The 20,576-nt window shown below is 52.9% G+C and overlaps 1 protein-coding gene across 7 annotated transcripts in view; it reads right to left on the reverse strand.

The window, feature by feature from the left end:
* Positions 1-588: 588 nt before the first annotated feature.
* Positions 589-20,576, reverse strand: part of LOC135964502 (SH3 domain and tetratricopeptide repeat-containing protein 1-like) — a 51,762-nt gene continuing 31,774 nt past the window's right edge. For 2 of the 7 annotated variants that reach the window (XM_074000308.1, XM_074000309.1), the window contains exons 2-7: positions 10,279-10,459; positions 8,953-9,102; positions 5,728-5,850; positions 4,865-5,021; positions 3,708-3,903; positions 589-975 (exon numbers count right to left, since the gene is read on the reverse strand). In XM_074000308.1, the coding sequence (XP_073856409.1) occupies positions 5,808-5,850; positions 8,953-9,102; positions 10,279-10,412 (327 nt within the window). In that variant the 5' untranslated portion in view covers positions 10,413-10,459 and the 3' untranslated portion in view covers positions 589-975; positions 3,708-3,903; positions 4,865-5,021; positions 5,728-5,807. Of the gene's footprint in view, positions 976-3,707; positions 3,904-4,864; positions 5,022-5,727; positions 5,851-8,952; positions 9,103-10,278; positions 10,460-10,977; positions 11,504-16,281; positions 16,496-20,576 lie in introns of those variants that run through there. The other 5 variants (XM_074000310.1, XM_065518661.2, XM_074000306.1 and 2 more) reach the window with 5 other exon arrangements.

The following is a 20,576-nucleotide window of genomic DNA, read 5'->3' on the forward strand; positions in this document are numbered from 1 at the left end:
CAGTGGCCAGAGGCGGGACTGGCCAGGCTCAGCCCAACCAAGTCTGGGAGCAGAGGACACTGAGTGAGGGATCCCCGGGGCCACCGTCACTGGCCTGTGGCTCTCCTGACACCACAAGAGAGGTCCAGGAGCTGACCTTGGGTCCTAATGGGGGACACCTTCCTGGCTGCAGGCTGGCAGGGTGGTGTGGTGGTCAGTGTACTGGGCTCTGCGTCTCTGCCCCTACCTGCTGCTGTGTGACGGTGGGCCAGACACCTAACCTCTCTGTGCCTCTATTTCTTCAATGGCAAACAGGGACACTAGCAGCCCCCACATCCGGGCACAGTGGCCTGAAGGTTAAAGTCAAGGGCGGCACGAGACCTACAGTAAAAGCTCTGAGCAGGGAGGGCAGGGAGCTGCCCAGAGAGTTCCACCACCATCTCCCCTCTGGCCACCGAGGAAACCGAGGCTCATGGTGACTTGGCCCAGGTCTGTTGGACTCATGGTCCTTCTCATCCCCAAGATCAGAGGGCTGCCACCAGGGAAGGGGCTGGCCCCTAGACACAGCCCAGGAAGCACACAGGGAAGGATGCCCTGGGGACTTCGGTATGTTATTGCAAAGAAAAATTTATTGCTATTTGAACCCTGCTTTCATGCCCCATTTCCCAGAAAATGAGCCACGGGAGACACCAGGAGAGGGAGGAGACCGTCCTCCTTGCACAAAACCCACACCCTCGGATGCCGTCCTCAGTGAGGGTGGCTGGGGGCCAACCAGGGGGCCCACCCGCAGAGTGGCAGAGGAGGCAGGTTGACCCTGCGGACGTTGAGCTCTGTGGCAAAGGTCCTGGCCTTCTGGTAGAAGAGGAGCGACTTCTCACGGTCCAGGAGGAAGTTGTGGGAGACGGTGGCCGGCCGCGTGTAGATCTTCAGCTGTGCCTTCTTGTTGCCCAGGTCCACGGCGGCTGCCAGTGCCAGCTGGTAGTACTCAAACGGGTCCTGAAGGGGACAGGTCATGCTCAGCAAAAGGGGGACTCGGAGCCCGTCTTCCCAGAGGCCGTTCCTGTCTCCAGGTCATTCCACGTGTCCAGCCAATGCTGGCTCACCCCATGAGCCCCGAAACCTGTTACACTGCTGTGGTCTCAGCTGCAGGAAGTGGGGACGACCCTTACACCCCTGGAAGCCTTCCTGACTGCCCCTACGCCCCACTCACCCCAAGCCTCCTGCCCCAGTGCCACCCTCTCCGCAGGCAGTGGCTGCTTTCCCCATGGGCTGAGGTCAGGGCAGATCCTGCCTGCTCTGAGAGTTCCGTGCAGGACCCGTGGCTCCGAGCCACAGCAGGGGCACAGCGTTGAGTGACCCAGGCTCCCCTCTGGCCCCTGTCCATGCTGACCATTTCCAGGCCCTCCACGGGACAGGCCAGGTACAAAACGATCTCACAGGTGTCCTCTCTGGCAATGTTCCCTGAAATATTGACGGAGTGTGACGCCCCAGACATCCAGTCCCATTTTCAATGCATCTTTGGCCCAAACTCACCATCCCTGGGTTGGGATGCCGCCTCCCAGACCTCCTCCTTCACCCTCCCATCCCCCACCCGGCTTCTCCCCAGGCGCCTCCTCCACATGGGGGTCACCCAAGGAACCTCTCTGAGACCCATGCCTGGCCTGTCCCTCTTTACCATCTCAAGATGGCTCCCAGGGTCAAGGACAAAGTCCAAGATGCAGCAAGTCCATTCCCCCACTGCCCCGCCCCACACACGGAGCAGGGGCGTGAGAAGGCCCCGAGTCACCGCCACTGCTCATCCAACGCCCCCGGCCCAGCCGAACACTGGACTCTGTGCCGGGTGCGTGGCTGAGCCTAACGTCCTTGCTCCCAGTCTGAGGGACCTGGGAGTAAACACTGACCACACAGGGTGGCCCAGGCTGTGGCAGAGGGAAGCCCAGGAGCCTGTGGGGGGCCCAGGAGGCCCCAGACTCAGCCGGGGGTGGAAGGCAAAGGCTTCCTGAAGGGGTGGGGGCAACCCAACTAAACAGGAAGGAGCCAGCCAATGCATATGTCTCTGCATGTGCCTGTGCATGTGCTTGTGCATTTGTGTGCCTGTGTGCATGCCTGTGTGTGCGTGTGCCTGTGCCCGTGTGCATTTGCGTGTGCATTTCCATGTGCCTGTAGTGTGTGCAACAGCTAGTGAGTGGCAGGCTGAGCCAGGACACACCTAATCTTCCCTATTCCAGGGCTCACTCTCACGTGTACACTAAAGGCGACCCCATTTTAGAGGCAATCGGCAAAGATGCCCATTTACCCCTGCCTCTCTGCCAGCCTTCCAGGCCCCATGCAGCCCGGCGTTTTCTCCTACTCCTCTGGGCCCTGGGTCCAGAGCCTCCTATACAAGGAGGAGGGTGTAGCCTTGGAAAGACAGCCGCCCTTAGGGAATTCCAAGGGGGCCTCCCTGTGGGAAGCTGGCCTGCACTGACAGCATAGTCACGACGAGGCCCAGAGGGCTGTGCATGGGAAGGAGGTGAAGGAGGCCTCTGCCCCTCAACCCCAACCGTGGACTTTGGCCTCTCAGGTACTACTTGGCCCTTTCCTTCCTCCTGGGCAGGCGGAGTGGGCGGCAGCCTTGACCAAGAGAGATAAAGGCCTCTTCTGGGAGGCCCGTCTCCCTGGGTCCCAGGCGAGCCCCTGAGCGGTGAGCAGCGTCCCTCTGGGTCTGACACTTGGCACCTCCCTGTCTGGCTGGGACTTGGGAGGCCACAGGGACCACTTCTGACCACCAGGTGTCGCCAGCACTGGGCGGGGGCCTCCCGGGCAGCCCCAGGCCTGCGGGTGGGGGATACGGGGCGAGGTCGTAGGGCTGCCCCAGATCCTCATGTTGTTCTAAGGACCCCAAGATCTCGGCCCCTGGACTGGAGTGCCCTGGCCCCTCAGCCCATAAGGAGCACTGATGCGGTGCCGGTGCGATGCTGAGGAGGGGCGGTGCCTGCTGGGCAGAGGGGTGGAGACACGCCAGGTCTGAACCTGACAGTCCCAGCTCTCCACCCCTGCAGGGCTGGGGGCAGAGGGAGCACAGCACCTCCGCTCCAGACAGACCCGACCCAGCAAGGCCTCAGCCTGGCTGGCTGGGGCCCCGCCCCACTGCACCTGCCCTGAGCTGGGGTTTCCCTGTCTGTGAACCCGATGGTAAGACACTGGTCCCACCCCACCCTTCCTGGGTGATGTGAAGATTCAAGGTGTCTCGGGACTCCAGGAAGGAGTTGCTCAGTACAGGCTGGCACCCTGGGCAGGCTTCCTAGAGGAGGCGCCACGATTTGGGTTGGATCTTGCAACGTGGATTCAATGTCAAGATGATGTGGTCCTCCGAAATGTCCTTCTCCTGACCCTGTTTTCTTTGTTAAATGCAACTTGACACTTGACTGTCAAGACTCAGTTTTGGTGTCACCTCCTCCAGGAGGGTCCCCCTGACTACAATCCGCCTTCTTTACCCAGGGGCCACCATTGCCCACTCATGTGTCAGCCTCCCTGGCTGAGACTGAGTTCTTGAGGGTGGGGACTGGCCAGCTTGGGAGCTGGGTTGTATCTGCTAACATTGCCGGTTCCTCCAGCCGCATGCAGAGCTCCAGGGAGGCCACTGGGCCATTCCTAAGGTAGGCTGGAACCCAGGAATCTGGGGTCTGGGTGGAGATCCCACTCCAAGGGGGCCGGGAACACCCCGAGCCCTGCCCCTCCCCACCCACCTTCAGGTCATAGAAGATGATGTCACCGAGCACCAGGTACACCTTCACGTAGTAGAGGGTCTCCTCGTCGAACTCCAGTGGCGAGTTGCAGAGCTACAGGGCCTTGAGGTAGAAGTGCTCTGCCAGCTTGCCCTGGCCCAGCTGATGGTGCAGGGCGGCCAGCGGTGGTAGGCCACGTGCTCGTTCAGCCGGTCCCCTGGGGTGCAGGCCAAAGGGGCAGGTGTGAGGAAGTGGCTCCCTGGGGCAGGGAGGGCACAGGCCCCTCAGGAGCAGGTATGCAGACCCCGGGCAGCACCTGGCTTGCCTCCAGGCACCTGCGGTCACCTGGGCAGCTCTGGCCAGTCCCTTCCAGGTTCCCAGACTCACTTTCCCATCTGCAAAGCAGAACTAATAAGGCCTGCCCCTGTCTACTGTGAGGCTTTGGCAAAGTCGGACTTGGATGGCCCAGCTCTGTGCCTACACATAGCCACCTGCCTTTGCTCACTGGTTTTAACCAGGGGAGCCCAAAAGCCATGCAGTCCAGGTGCTCCCGGGCACCCCGGCTCCAGGCAACCCACAGACGTGACATCCGACTCCTCCTGCGTGTGTCACAATCAGAGCCCCCTACTTTGGGGAGTCAGCTGCACACCTACTGTGTACTGGGCCACGGGGCACAAGGTGCTGGGGCATGCGGCCTGCCTAGGGTTCCCTGTCTCTGGAGGGGGACAGACGACCCTGGCACAGCACCAGGGGATGCCCGGCCTTAAGGTGCCGACTGCTGGAAGGAGAACTGGGATTTTATCAGCCAGAGAGCCGTGTGGTTGATGAGGTTGGGTAGGGCACAAGAGAAAGGGAATGTGCCACTCAGCCTGGCACATACAGGGACCAACGAGATGCCTGGCATGTCTGGAAGGCAGAGGGCACACTGGGCGGCCCTTGTGGTCAGCAGCGGGAACAGGCAGAGGAAACAGAGCTCAGTCAGGCAGGGAGCTCTGCACTGCGTGAGACACCTCGGGCCGTGCCCCACAGCTAGACGGGGAAGCCAGTTGGGCAGATCTGCCTGCCTGGACAGGAGACCAGGAAAATCCAGCAGCTGTTTCAGCTCCTGCCCTGCAGACCTGGAGGCTGGGCTCTGGCAAAGTGTGGGTCCTGGCAGGGTGGGGGCTCAGGGGACTTACCCAGAGTGATGCTGGGTGCTAGGGCCATGTAGGCAAACTCCAAGCCGTCCTGGGGCTTCTCCAGTGTGGCCAGGAGTGCCACCAGCTTGTTGCACAGCTGTAGCTGCAGCTCCGCCTTGCAGTTGCCCGTAGTCACTGCCAGGGCCAGGACCCGGTCCTACCACACAGGCAGGTGGCTCAGGTTTCCCACAGCACCCACCTTGCCCAGTGCCCTCCTCAGAGCTCAAACATGTGCTTGGAGCTTCCCACGCCCCAGCTACCCCTGCACCTCCACACAGCTCTGTGCTCTGGGATAACACACAGTTCAGACACCCAAGTTGGGGGCTGAAGAGTCACCTGAGGCCCATCCAGCTACACCCAGAAGCCTCAGACCAGCCTTTCCCACCTGGGCACCAGGGGGTCTGGCTGGGGGGAGCCAGCACTCCTCTCTGCTCTAAAAACACCGCATTTATCTGTGCCCAGGGCTGAGCCACACCGTGAGCTCAGAGGAAGGGAGAAGCTGTCCCACTTCGGGGTGCAAGCAGACCTGGGCCTCCCACTGACATGCTGTGTGTCCTTTGACATGTCCCTGTGCCTCTCTGAGCCTCAGCTTCCTCATCTGGAAGATGGGGACAGAACTTCCAGCTCATGGTTGCTTGAGATCATCAGGTACAAGGGTAGAGCCATTGTCACATCCAGGCCCCAAAAGTTTGTCCCGGGCAGGGGCATGGTCAATATCATTCCCGGTGAGACCACTTGGAAACTGAGCAGGTGCATGGGTGGCCCTGCCTCCAGGTGGGAGGCCTCTGCCCTGCCACACCTGTGCCTCAGCCCTCCAGGTGCTCCCCTGAGGCCCACCCACATCAGCCCACAGACCAGCTCACCCGGTAGAAGGACACGGCTTTCTCCCGCTCCCAGGCCCCATTGAAGAAGATGTCTCCAGCTGCCTCAAACAGCTCCAGCCTCAGGCTGGGGTCTCCTGTGTACAGGACCACATTCTGTGCCACCTGAAAGGAGACAGAAGTTCCCTCAAGACCCACACCTGGCGAGGTGGCCACGCCCACCTTTGCCAGCCTCCTTCCTCTCACACACTACAGGTACACCTGAGCATTTTTCAGGCTCTGTGCATTAGCGATGCCCCCACCACTGGCGTGAGGACAATGAACTGATGCACCTGAGTGCCAGGAGGTGACTGAGCAGCTGCAGCCCAGGAGCCCGACACCCGTGAATCCTACCACCAGGGCTAGGCCTAGCCCACTCCGCCTGTACTCAAACCAGTCTCCGTGGCCCCCAGATAGCTGGGAGCCCATCCCCTGGCTCCTTTCTGGGTTGCCACATCCCTGCCACATCAACAGTGTTTGTGGGTGGGCCGGGTCCCCTCTTGGCCATGAGCTCTTGATCCCTCTCCTCAGCTCAAGGAGGTATACAGCAGGTGCTCAATCACGAAAGCTTCACCAGGCTGGTGAGCTTCACAATTTGTTCCAGATCACACTGTGTTTGTGAAAGCCGCTGAAAACAGCCACTATGATAGATTCATTTTGTCAGGAGATGTGCCACGTGTCGCTTGGAGCAAGTTCTTCTGTGTGTTAACTGAGTGGTCACATTATTTGAGCATGTGCTGTACACCAGCAGGTGCTGGGCACTGTGAGGGGCCGCGCCTCTGCCCTCAGGGAGAAGATGCTGGCCACTGGGGGAGGATGTGCAGGAACCAGTTGGAGGGAGGGAAAAGGCACACAACAGGTGCTCAGCAGTGGCTTAGGAATGAGTGGATGGATGGATGAATGGATGAGGAGATGTAGACACATGGATGGATGGATGGGTGTGTGGATAGATTAATGCTGGGATGGATGGATGGATGGATGGATGGATGGATGGATGGATGGATGAATGGATGGACGGACGGATGGGTGGATGGACGGACGGATGGGTGGATGGATGAATGGATGGATGGGTGGGTGGGTGGAATGATGTATGTATGTCTGCATGTATGTATGGGTGGGTAGATAATGTATGGATGGGTGGAGGGTAGATGATGTATGTGCATATTGATGGCTAGATGGTGGATAGACGAATGTATGGATAAACCAATGGACAGATAGATGAATGGAGGGATGGATTAATAGGTAGAGTAGTGGGTGGATGGATGAATGATGGATGGATGGACGAACAGTGAATGGATGGATGGGAGAAAGGATGGATGATGGAAGGATGGATGGATGATGGATGGATGGATGAATGAATGGGTGGATGGATGATGGATGGATGGAAGGATGAACAGGTGGATGGATGGATGATGGAAGCATGGATGGATAATGGAAGCATGGTTGGATGATGGATGGATGGATGAATGGATAAATGGATATGTGGATGGATGATGGATGGATGGAAGGATAAACAGGTGAATGGATGGATGATGGAAGGATGAATGGACGGATGGATGGATGAACAGGTGAATGGATGGATAGACGGGTGAATGGATGGATAAAAGGATGGAAGAATGATGGATGGATGAATGGACAGATGGATGAATGGACAGATAGACGGATGATGGATGGATGGATGATGGATGGATGGATGGATGGATGGATGGATGGATGGATGGATGATGGATGGATGGAAGGATGAACAGATGAATGGATGGATGATGGAAGGATGGATGGATGAATGGATAAATGGATAGATGGATGAATGATGGATGGATGGAAGGATGAACAGGAGGTGAGTGTGATGGATGGATGAATGATGGATGGATGAATGGTGGATGGATGGAAGGATGAACAGTTGGACGGATGGAAGGATGAACAGGTGGATGGATGAAAGGATTAACAGGTCGATGGATGGAAGGATGGAAGGATGAACAGGTGAATGGATGGTTGATGGAAGGATGAATGGACGGATGGCTGGATCAACAGGTGACTGGATGGATAGACGGGTGAATGGATGGATGATGAATGGATGGATGATATAAGAATGGATGATAAAAGGATGGATGATATAAGAATGGATGGATGAATGGACAGATGGATGGATGATGGCTGGATGGATGATGGATGGATGAATGGATAAATGGATGGATGGATGGATGATGGATGGATGGAAGAATGAACAGGTGAATGGATGGATGATGGAAGGATGGATGATGGAAAGATGGATGGATGATGGAAGGATGGATGGATGAATGGACGAACAGGTGGATGGATGGTGGCTGAATGAATGGATGATAAAAGAATGGATGAATGATGGATGGATGGATGGATGGATGGATGGATGGATGGATGGATGGATGATGGATGGATGAATGGAAGGATGAACAGGTGAATGGAAGGATGAACAGGTGAATGGATGGATGAACAGGTGAATGGATGGATGCTAGAAGGAAGGACGGATGGATGGATGGAAGGATGAGCAGGCGAGTGGATGAATGACGGAAGGATGGATGGATGATAGATGGATGGATGGATGATGGATGAATGGATGGATGGAAGAATGAACAGGTGAATGGATGATGGAAGGATGGAAGAATGGATGGAGGGATGGATGGATAGGTGAATGGACGGATCATGGATATATGGAAGATGGTTGGATGGATACTGGAAAGATGGATGGAAGGATGGATAGAAGGATGGTCGAACAGGTGAATGGATGGACGAAGAGGTGAACAGAAGAATGATGGATGGATGGATGGATAGAAGGATGAACAGTTGGATGGATGATGGAAAGATAGATGGAAGGATGGATGGATGGACGAACAGGTGAATGGATGGACGAATAGGTGAATGGGTGGATGGACAAGTGAATGGATGGATGATAAAAGGATGGATGGATGATAGACGGATGGAGGGATGGATGATGGATGGATGGATGGATGGATGCTTGGAAAGATGAACAGGTGAATGGATGGATGATGGAAGGATGGAAGGATGGATGGATGGATGGATGGAAGGACCCACAGGTGTATGGGAAGACGACGGAAGAATGGATGGATGGATGGATGGATGATGGATGTATAGATGGAAGGATGAGCAGGTAAATAGATGATGGAAGGATGAATGGATGGGTGGATGGAGAGTCAACAACACAGGGGTCCTCCTGCATCCCTTGCCACTCACCTGGATGTACAGGTCCACCAGCTCGCTCTGCCGCAGGATGTAATAGATCTTCCCTGCTTGCAGCCAGGCATGCGCCTCCTTCTCTTCCTTCTGAAGGTCAATGAAAATCCCCAGACTTCCTTGGTGTAGTCCAGAGTGGATTTGTAGGCCCTGGAATCAGACACAGGTGTCAGAACAAGGGTTCTCATCCTCCTGGAACCAGTCTGCCTCCTCCCTTGGGTCTGGTGACAGATGAATCTAGAATGTGCGTACTGGGAACGGCCCTCTTGTGTGTGCAGTGTTCTGCTCTTCCCAGGCTGCTGGGAGGGCCAGGGTGAACACCCATGGCATGGAAAAGATGAAGGACATCCTTCAGAGGGAATCGAGCATCATGCTGCCCTGTGGCAGGAGGAGTGTGCTAGTCCATCTCCCCTGCCTCCCAGACATGACCTGTGTCTTCTCCAGACGCACCAGGAGCCGTTAGTGTTCAGAGGCTATCTGGGCCGATGGTTCTCAAGGTGTGCAGGCATCACAGTCACCCGGAGGCCAGTCCTTATAGCTTGCTGGCCCTGCCCACAGAGCTTCCGGCTCCACAGGCCTGGGGCAGGCCCTAGAACTCCCACTTGCCACAAGCTCCTAGGTGACATGGATGCTGTTCTACTGGTCCAGGGACTACACTTTGAGAAGCATGGCTCTAGCACACTGGCCCATTTTCCTTCTGTGAACCTGAGACCAAGACTGGAGGCAGTCTCCCGGGTCCCCATGGAATCTGGCTCCTTCCCTGCCCTCTCAGTAAGTCCGACACTCGAGGGGGTGTGACTGCAGCAATGTCACTGGGCCCTGTGGGTGGGGTGGCCAGGGCCATGGTTACCCCACCAGGTCAGGATGCTTGGGGGAAGCCGAGTAGGCCACAAATGGGACGTGAGACCTTGAAACCCTGTCCCAGGGAAGCAGGTGACACAACTGGCTCTGTCTTCTGTGAGAGAGAAGCCACAGGTGGCTGCTGTGGTCACATTTAAGGGGACAGATGAAGGCCAGGAGTGAAGATTCGGGGCAGGCAGAGGTCAGAGGACAAAAGCCATCATAGTAGGAAGAACAGCCCAGAGTGCACGTACTGCCTCTGCTGGGGTTGAGATGACCTTTGACCCAACAAGGGAGGCTCAAGCTGGGACTCACGGGCCAGCAGCAGCCCTGGGATGACCCCAGGCCCACCAGCTCAAAACATCTGATGCCAAGGAACCAAATGATCAAAAGGAGAGGGGTTGCTGGTGTCCTGGGCCAGCTTCCCTTTGCCCCCCTCCCTGCCCTGCCCACCCCCACCTCCACCACTGCAAAGCCAGCCCTTACCGCTTGGTGCCCAGGGACAGGTAGAGTTGACTGATGGTCTCCAGGAGCTGCCCCTCCAGCACCTTGCCGGCCACCTTGCGGGCCAGGGAGAGCTGGAGCTCATGGTAGATGACACACTGGGCCTCGGTGGGCATGACGGTGCTGTAGAAGTAGCACAGCCAGTGGACGGCCCGCAACTGGCCTGGGCAGAAGACAAAATGGAAGACGTTAATCTCCCAGCATCGAAGCGAGGCTGGCTGGGCTCGGAGGCCCCTGCGCCGTGCTTGCCTCTTTCACACCTCTGTGAGTCTGGGCCCCATAGGCGGGGAGACTGAGCGCAGACAGGCCATGCACCCGTGCCAGGGCAGACGCCGAGCACACAGTCACATGGGCACACCTTGGTGCAGAGGCTCATGGTAGAGGCCAGCCTTCTTTACAACTCCCAGGGCCGAGGTCCTGGCCAGGCTCGGCCCCTGCACCAGGCCATCTATTTCTGCTTCACAAAGCCCCTCAGGCCAGGACCAGGGCCGCCTTCAGCCTGAGCTGATGAGGCCAGGGGTACAAGTAGACCCTGTCACCGATGGAACCCTGAGAGAGCAAAGCCAAGCGTCATGTCTGCCACACACGGCATCATGTTGGCGGAATGGGGTTCAAAGCCGGCCCCTGGCGTTCCCACACATGCTTCTCTCATGCAACCAGGCTCCCAAGCCACATGCTCACTGGCCTCTCCCAAAGTCAGGGCGCTGGGAACGGTGGAAAGCTTCTGATTTTCTAGTGCCAGAAACATTCCGGAGATTAACACAGGAAACCAGGTACGCTGAATGGACATCTGTTACACACGCCACCCAACAACAGCTGAATACACAGTCCTCTGAAGCACCCAGGGGACATTCCCCATGACAGACCATGTGCCAGGCCACAAAATGAGCCGCAGTGAATGGAGAAGGACTGAGACCGAAGCAGAGGTGTTCTTCAGCTGTACTGGCACGAAACTGGAAATCAACAGTGAAGGAAATGTGAGAAATTCAAACATATGTGGAAATTACACACTCCTAAACAACCAGTGAGTCAAAGAGACCATCAGGGAAACTGAAAACTAATTTGAGAAGAATGCAAACAAATGCACAGCCCGGGACAGCGCAGTGGTTCACGCCTGTCATCCCAGCTCTGTGGGAGGCCGAGGTGGGAGGATCGCTTGAGTCCAGGAGTTTGAGATCAGCCTGGGAAACATGGTGAAATCCCGTCTCTATAAAAAAATAAAATATAAAAATTAGCCGGGTGCGGTGGTGCACGTCTGTAATCCTAGCTAGCTACTTGGGAGGCTGAAGCATGAGAATGGCTTGTACCTGGGTAGAAGTTGCAGTGAGCCAAGATTGCACCACTGCATCCCACCCTGGGCATTAGAGCAAAATTCTGCCTTAAAAAAAAAAAAAATAGCACAGTGTATCAAAAATTCCAAGATGCAGCTAAGGCAGTGCTGAAAGGGAAATTTATAACTGTAAATGTCTACATTCAAAGAAAGAAGAAAAATCTCAAATCAAAAACCTAACCTTCCACCTTGAGAAACTAGAAAAAGAATGAACTAAACCCAAAGCAAATAAAAGGAAGAAAATAATAAACATGAGAGTGGAAATGGGAAGTAAAAATACAGAGAATGGAAAAACAAAAGAGATAATCAACAGAACCAAAAGTGAGTTTACTGAAAATAGTAACAAAATTAACAAATCTTTCACCAGACTGACCAAGAAAAGAAAGATGGGACACAAATGACTAAAATCAGAGACTGAGCTCCATGGCTGACGCCTGTCATCCCAGAGCTTTGTGAAGCCGAGGTGGAAGGATCGCTGAGGCCAGCATTCAAGACCAGCCTGGGGGAACATGATGAGACCCCATCTCTAATAAAAAGAAATAAATAAAAAATTAAAAACCCAAGTTTCTAAAATCAGAAATGAAAGAGGAAACATTATTGCTGACCTGACAGAAATAAAAGGATTCCATGAAAACACTACGAACAATTGTACACCAACAAATCAGACCATCTAGACACAACAGCCAAGCTCCTAGAAGGACACAAACTACCAAAAGTGACTCAAAAATGACCCCGAGTAAGCATGTGGGGTAGCAGCCCCGCCCTCGGTCTCCTCGACCGTTCAGCGCGGGGTGGGGAGACATGAAAGAATGATCCCCGTTCCCTGGCCTGCATTTCCAAGTCTGAATCCCCCAGCACCCCAGGGAGGGCCTCCTAGGAGGAGGTGCCACAGGCTATTATGCCACGAGCAACCGGAGGCTGCAGTGGGGGCTGGGGCGCTGGATTCCTGGAGGGTCTCCTTCCAGTCAGAGAATGCCCCTGGGGAAGAAGCCTGGGTCTGAACCGGGGCCCCTTCACACGGTCCTTTCCAAAATCTCATCCCTCCTAGGGCCAGGAGTGGGTGCCAGGCCTGTGCTGGGAAATGGGCAGATTTGGCCACAGCCCCTGGGACTCTGGTCCAGGCCACAGGAGGCATCTCTGAGTGGTCTCACTATGCCATGACAAACCGCTGCAAGGCAGAGGGGACCCACAACAGTATCCCTTGTCTCGGCCATTTCCCTGGACTCAACTTCCTCATCTATCCTCTGCGGCCTAGATTTCAGACAGCCCTGCCCACCTACTGTCTGTCTGTTCACTGCTCAGTCTGCAGTGACTGTTCGATAGCACTCCATGGCTCCCCAGTGCTCTTGGGGAAAAGGCCAAGCCACAGCCTGAGGCCCCAGGCCCTGCTTAGCTCTCCAGAAGAGCTTCTCACCATCCAGCACCCAAACCACCCACTCCTAACTCTGCACCTCCCTGCATAAGCCCTGCTCACTCACCCCCGCTCACACCCCACTTATCCCCGCTCACACTTCCGCTCACTCACCCCAATCACACCTCCGCTCACTCACCCCCACTCAGTCATCCCCGCTCACGCTCCCACTCACTCACCCCATCACACCTCCGCTCACTCACCCCCACTCACTCATCTCCATTCACACTCCCGCTTACTCACCCCCACTCACACCACCACACCCCACTCATCCCCGCTCACACTCCTGCTCACTCAACCCCCATCACACCTCTGCTCACTCACCCCCACTCACTCATCCCTGCTCACTCACCCCCATCACACTTCCGCTCACTCACTACCACTCACTCATCCCCGCTCTCTCTCCCGTTCACTCATCCCCACTCACCCACCCCCACTCAATCACCCCCGCTCACACCCCCTTCATCCCCGCTCACTCATCCCCACTCGCTCACCCCTGCTCACACCCCACTCATACCCGCTCACACTCCCACTCACTCACCCCCATCACACCTCCGCTCCCTCACCCCCACTCACTCACCACCACTCACCCACACTCGCTCATCCCTGGTCCTTCACACAGGCTACACCACCAGCCCCTCCCCCACCACCTATTACTTGACTAAATCCTCTCAACCCTCTGGTCCCAGACTAAAGAGGCTTCCCTAACCCGGGGCCAAGTGCTGGCCCGCCATCACACCACTTACCCTTTTGTGGCTTCTCTGGCCTAAAGCTCACATTCCCACGCTCAGTCCCTGCCACCCGAGGACCCCACAAGCCCCATTTGTGGGTGGGGCCTGGCACACAGTGCACAACGAGCTGCTTTTGCATGAACTGCTCTGCGGCTTTGGGCAATCACCCGCCCCGTGTCCTCTGTGAAGTGGGATGACAGGTGCGCAGCCTGCCAACATACCAAGCAGATAACACGGGCACAAGAACCGGCGTTCACGGCCTGGCTCATGGAGGGGCCCCAAGTCCCAGCTCAGCAGAGCCTGCCTTGATCCCAGGGTTATGGCTAGGGATTCCCAGCACGCAGGACTTTCCGTGCTCAAGGCAGCATGGTCCCTGGGCAAACTGGGAAGAGCTGGCTGCCCCAGTAGGGCAGACAGCCTAGCCCTGTGTGGGAACCGCCTGTCTCCAGGGCGCTTGCCAACATCTGCTGCTGGCCATGACTCAGCACTTTCAATGGTGGAAAAACCACCACTTGTTTCTGAATCACAAACCCCAGGTGTGCCCTGACCTGAGTGGCCCCGGAAGGAGCACATGAGGAACCGGGGCACTCACTCTCCACATGGCCCATCCCCACAGTGACCAGAAGGGCCCACTCATAGTAGCCCTTGCCCTGCTGGGCCGGACCCTGGTGGGTGCAGAGGTGGCCCAGCTGCAGGAGCACGTGGTGAAGTCCCGGCCACACTCCCTGCAGGACAGCCTCGATAACAGCCGTACGGCCTCCAGGAGGTAGTGCTGGGCCATGCTGCTGGCACCCGCGTGCAGGCACAGGGTCCCGAAGTTGGCCAGCACCACTGCCTGGTTCCTCCGCTGGCCCAGGTCCTGAGCTGCCCGCAGGGTGTGGTAGTAGCCCTAGGCTGCCTGTCTCGTCCGGCCCAGCAGGGCAAGGGCTACTATGCCTTCAGAGCCACGTCTCTCTCTTGTCATCTAACCCATTTAAACTCTCCTTTCAAACTCTATGCCAGACCTAACCACTTCTCACCTTTCTCATCATTTCCAACCAGGTCCAGCCCTCATCATAGCGCTCTGGGTTACTGCAAAAGCCTCCAAAATCGCCAGGCACAGTGGCTCATGCTTGTAATCCCAGTACTTTGGTAGGCCAAGGTGGGTGGATCATCAGAGGTCAGGAGTTCAAGACCAGCCTGGCCAACATGGTGAAACCCCTTTACTAAAAATACAAAAAATTAGCCAAGCATGGTGGTGGGTGCCTGTAATCTCAGCTATTCAGGAGGCTGAAACAGGAGAATCACTTGAACTCAGAAGGCAGAGGTTACAGTGAGCCGATATCGTGCCATTGCACTCCAGGCTGGGTGACAAGAGCGAAACTCCATCTCAGAAGGTTAAAGAAAAAAAAAAGCCTCCCAACCCACGTCTCTCCTTCCACCTTTCACCCTGCCCTGCATTCTACCTTCCACTCTTAAACATTTCAGAAAAAAAAAAATTATATCCACAGAGAGAGAAAGAGAAAGTAGAAATGGGGTGAAATGTTTGGGGAATCTGAGGGAAGAGTATATGGGAATTCTCTGTACTATTTTTTCAACTTTTCCATAAGTCTGGAGTATTTTGAATTCAAGAGTTAAACAAAGAAAAAACAAAAACAAAAACAAAACTAAAACACTGTCTCCCTTTGTGAACCCATCCTGTCTTTCCCCTGGCAACTGAAGGACGCTCTCAACTAACACATCTATTTTTTCATGAACACTAAAAGAACCCTTGCCTAGTTTTGACTTTCTGTGCTTGGCAGTAGAAGTGTGTGTGTGTGTATTTCATATATATGTGTGTGTGTATATATGTGTGTGGTGTGTGTGTGTATATAGAGAGAGGGAGAAATACATATGTGTTTATATATATAGTATATTTACATTGGTAATGTATATAAATATAAATGTATGTGTGTGTGTAGATATATATAATACATACCCCATAGCCTGTCCTTAACCTGTTTTAAACTTAGTCGGAAAAACACACACGTAAGCAGAGAATTTCAAAACAATATGATGAATATTTTGATCGAGGGATGTGTTGCTATGGAACACGCTGCTAAGACACAAAACCTCCTAGATGGGGCAATGAATGAACGAAGTTTTGCACCAATAGGCACCCCCTCTGATATCACCTCAAACGTTTATAGTTATATGCTTTTGCTTCCCCCAGGACCTCTGTTTCATAAGGGTTAGTCCTAGAGCCCAGCGAGTTCCTACTACAGCTGGCACACATATGCCATTCAAGAAACAGTGGCTGAGTGAATGACGAGTTAAGAACCATTTGTCAGCCAGTGCCCAGTAACATAACATGCACTGGTATGCAAATTATATTTTTGTTGAAAACAAGGGCAGGATCACAAATTATCTTTCCAGAGAAAGCAAACATCAAAAGCTTCTTTACCCTACTAAAGCACGTTCTAAGAAGCTCCCCTTATATAAAAGAAAACCTCCTCATTCGTTATCAATGGCATGTAAACCTAATAAGCCTTCACCTCTGATGACATCTCTTCCATCCCCAGGGCTAGATGAAGGAGGTTCTGGAAACCCTGGTAGTTGTGAAGGTGGCTCCCAGCTCTGACAGTCTTGAACCCTGTGGGCGCGGGGGTCACACAGCAGAAGAACAGAGGAAAGCATCATCAGGCTTCAAATATGTTTGAACCAGAGATGGCAAATAGGCTGCAGCCAACTGAAAACACCAGAGATTCATGGTGGCCACCTGAGGGGTTGTGCTCTTAAAAAACAAAAATTAAAATTAAAAACTAAAAAATTAAAAAAGGAAGGGGTCAAGAATCCATCAGGTCTGACTGAGATGTGTATCAGTGACTAACACCCCGTATGGCAAAAGTACTCCGGTGCGCTTTGGGTACTCACAGCTTCAGCAGTATTCAAAGGCGTGTGCTTCCCTAAGACTAAGCCACGGGAATACCCCCCCAGCAACACTGCCAGGAGAAACGTCTCACATGGATTTGGCTAGAAATACAGTTGTCTTCAACAAATTAACACTGAATACATCCTGACTTATTAGAGCCTGTGAGAATGACATTCTCAATGATAACAGTTATCACTACAATCTCCAAACATCTGTGATCCTACAAGGAGGAACTGTGACAGCGCAGGCCACGTGTCCAGACTGCTTCCCAGACTGCCTGCTACAGAATAAAAGAAATGAAATCCCCCCTAAGAATGTCTTCACTCACATTTAGCCAGTTGTTCCTTTGTGTGCATCTCTGTGCTAAAATGGCCATTCTTCCCCACAGCCTGAAGTCATACGCTAAAATCAATGAGACTCACATGAAGCCAGAAATGTGCAGATGCCAAGGAAACCAACACAAACGAAATGGGCTGGAGAGTGTGGCCAGGAGGATGGTACTTCCCAGGAAGCAATTACTTCATCTCTGCCCATGAAGCAGGCAGCTGTCACTGTCCCCCAGGCCCACGCCAGCCACTCGAAGTAGGTTCTAACCAAACTACCTCCAACAATCAACATAAATACACCACACAATTGGCTTCTGAAAGGACACCTTGCAACCAACAAGAAACTGTAAGCACAACTTTGAAAAACTGTGCAACTAAAATCCTTGGAAAGGGATCAACACTGCCACATTTTGACTCAAATACTGTTTCGTGGTAGCACTGCAATAATTCACTGAAACAAAAGAATGAATGAGGAATATGTTTATATAGGAATCAGAGGAAGCTTGACTAATCATTTAAAGAAATAGGTCAAGAAACTGCTAGGTTCAGATGCTACCGTGAGACACTGTCAGGGCCTTAGGCAAATTCACTTCTCTTGGTCCTGTTTCTAGGTTCATCAAAAATCAGCTTTGGACTAGGGAATCTGTTGCTTTCCAATGCCTTCCTTCTGCGATTCCAGCCCAGATTTTAGGACTGCTCTCCCACTTGGTATATGAAAGCATTTTCTATGTATAATAGCAAGAGTACATTTCTGTGTTGAATGCAGTTTGGGACCTACTCTATGAGGCAGAATATCATCATGTAATGTTAAGCATGATGACAAGGCGTACTCTAGATAAGGATAACACATAAGACATGGCCATACACCTGTGCGTGCCTGGCAGGGAGATGGGGAAGTCTCATTTAATGAAGCCGGGGTGCCTGTTGCACCTTAACATCCTCAGTCCACATCAAGTTCACAACGTTCTTCTGACATCAAACCACAGGTATCACATACTTTTCCATACTTTCCACCCAAGATTAAAATATGCAGAGCACCGTGATAAAGACGCCTCCATCCCCAGCATGTGGGCTCTCATTCTGTAGAATTACATACTTTCGGGGCAAAATGGTGACCAGGTTGCAGCGGCAAGCAAGACTGGGCTCCGTGGGGACAGCAGACCCTGCAGCAGCCACCACTCCTGTCGCCACAGTCTGATGCAGCTGCAGAGAAGCTGTGGCTGAGGCCATTCACTTTGTGAGAGAACCGCACAGGAGGGAAAAGCTAGGGAAGGTAGGGAACAGGGCAATGTCAGGCTTCTGAGCCCAAGCCAAGCCATCGCATCCCCTGTGACTTGCAAGTATATGCCCAGATGGCCTGAAGTAACTGATGAATCACACAAGAAGTGCAAATGCCCTGTCCCACCTTAACTGATGACATTCCACCACAAAAGAAGTGAAAATGGCCGGTTCTAGCCTTAAGTGATGATATTATCTTGTGAAATTCCTTTTCCTGGCTCATCCTGGCTCAAAAAGCTCCCACACTGAGCACCTTGTGACCCCCACTCCTGCCCAGAGAACAACCCCCTTTGACTGTAATTTTTTTACCTACCCAAATCCTATAAAACGGCCCCACCCTTATCTCCCTTCGATGACTCTTTTTCGGACTCAGCCCGCCTGCACCCGGGTGATTAAAATGCTTTATTGCTCACACAAAGCCTGTTTGGTGGTCTCTTCACAGGGACGCGCATGACACGCAGGTGCAGAGCCAGGGAAGGATCTGGGATGAGAACAGAAAGGAATGTGCCTCCCTGTACACATGCTCGGATTTTATGACAATGTGCGCAGGAGGCTGAACTGGATGCCTGAGAACATTCCTCCAAGTTCTTTTGCTGATTTTCTAAATATTGGTGTAAAATCTGAACTCAGACAAAAATTTTTTAAATCACTTAACATCTTTGTCTGGTGCTCAGCATCATGTCTACATGATCATCTAGAAAACCAACTTCTGTTCTAAGGCTCACATCCTCCTATAAAGTCCTAGGGATTTCACAAGGGAATGCACTTCTCATTCACATCAAGAACACACACAACTACCATTAAAGAAACGCTTAATTTGCTTACACAATGTTTTAAACACCCAGATTTGAAATACAATAGAGAAGACAACTTTTTGATAGCTCTGCTTTCCAAATGCGAACTGCCCATGGAGAAAATAACCTGCCGTGATTTCTAACCAGTCAACCACCTGTCTTCCCTGGCTGCAGTAGGAGCAATCTTTCTGAGCTCAGGATGAAAAAGAACCCAGCTGGTTAGGGGACAGAAAATCATCACTTCTCAGGGGGCTTCCCGGGTCCCAAATCCCCATGTGATACATGGAAGTAAAAAACTATCAATGACCAAGCATCTGAACGCTTATCCCACCTCGCCATCTGCTCCTCCTGCCATGCAAATTTAAAATTAATAAGCCTGCTATTAGAGAACAGAGTTGGTGCTGCATCTTTCTAAAATTATGGATAATTACCAGCCCACAATGGCTTCTAATCAGATTTGAGTGGTCCCTTAGACAGAAAGCTAAAGTGCCTCAGCCCTAAACTGAGAAGAAAACAGAAACTGAAATGCTCTAGATTTGATTTTTTCCCCCTTGTTCTAAAGTTGCTGTTCCCGAATCTCCTTCTACTGTCTTGTTCATAAAATGTATGAGAAACAGGGAAATTTAAAGACATGATAGAAATGGCCACTTTTTCTAGGTACAAACTTTGTGAACATGATTTTCAGCTGCTGGGCTTTTTCTCCACAAACTGTGAGCCTGGAGTACATTTTCTCCCTCGTGGTTATACATTCAGAGTCAGGGAAAGTGGCTTTAGCAGTAAAGAGGGGAGTGCAGTGAGAAGTGACCGGGCACTGAGAAGGGCAGACAGGGACTCTACCTCGGTGGCCTGCAGCACTCCTGGGCCTCGACCTTTACTTCTCTATCTGTACAAGGGATCTAAAGGCCCGTGATTCTAGAACACGACAGCTCTTCATACATACATACGCAAACATCACACGCCTATGTGAAAGCTGTGACACTTGGCTGATTTCCTGAAGAAGTTGTCTTGTATCATTTCTACTCAAGTACTCCGCCTCCTTCCAGACAAGTATCTGAGGATGATGGTCTATCCCACAGCAATGTGTGTAACCTCTCCTGCTTAGGATCCCTGTTCACATAGCATTTTCCAAAAGCATTTGGTGTGAAGTGACAGAAGAAAGAAGAAGGTTCTTTCAGCCCATTCATTCATTCATTCATTCATTCAAAAAATATTGACTAACTATCTATGTGCCAGGAACTGGTGATATAACAGGGAACATATATTTTTGTAGGTAGAGACAGACAACCAAAAAGTATGTTAAAGAGTGATCAATGCTGTAGAGGAAAATACACCAGGAAACAGGAAAGAAGAATACCCGTAGCCACCCTACACTGGGGTGACGCTAGCGTTACAAAATGGAAACAGTGGCCAGGCGCGGTGGCTCACACCTGTAATCTCAGCTCTTTGGGAGACTGAGGCAGGCGGATCACCCGAGTTCAGGAGTTCAAGATCGGCCTGACCAATACGGCGAAACTCTGTCT

Source organism: Macaca fascicularis, chromosome 8 (assembly GCF_037993035.2).
Source record: "Macaca fascicularis isolate 582-1 chromosome 8, T2T-MFA8v1.1".
NCBI lineage: Eukaryota > Metazoa > Chordata > Mammalia > Primates > Cercopithecidae > Macaca > Macaca fascicularis.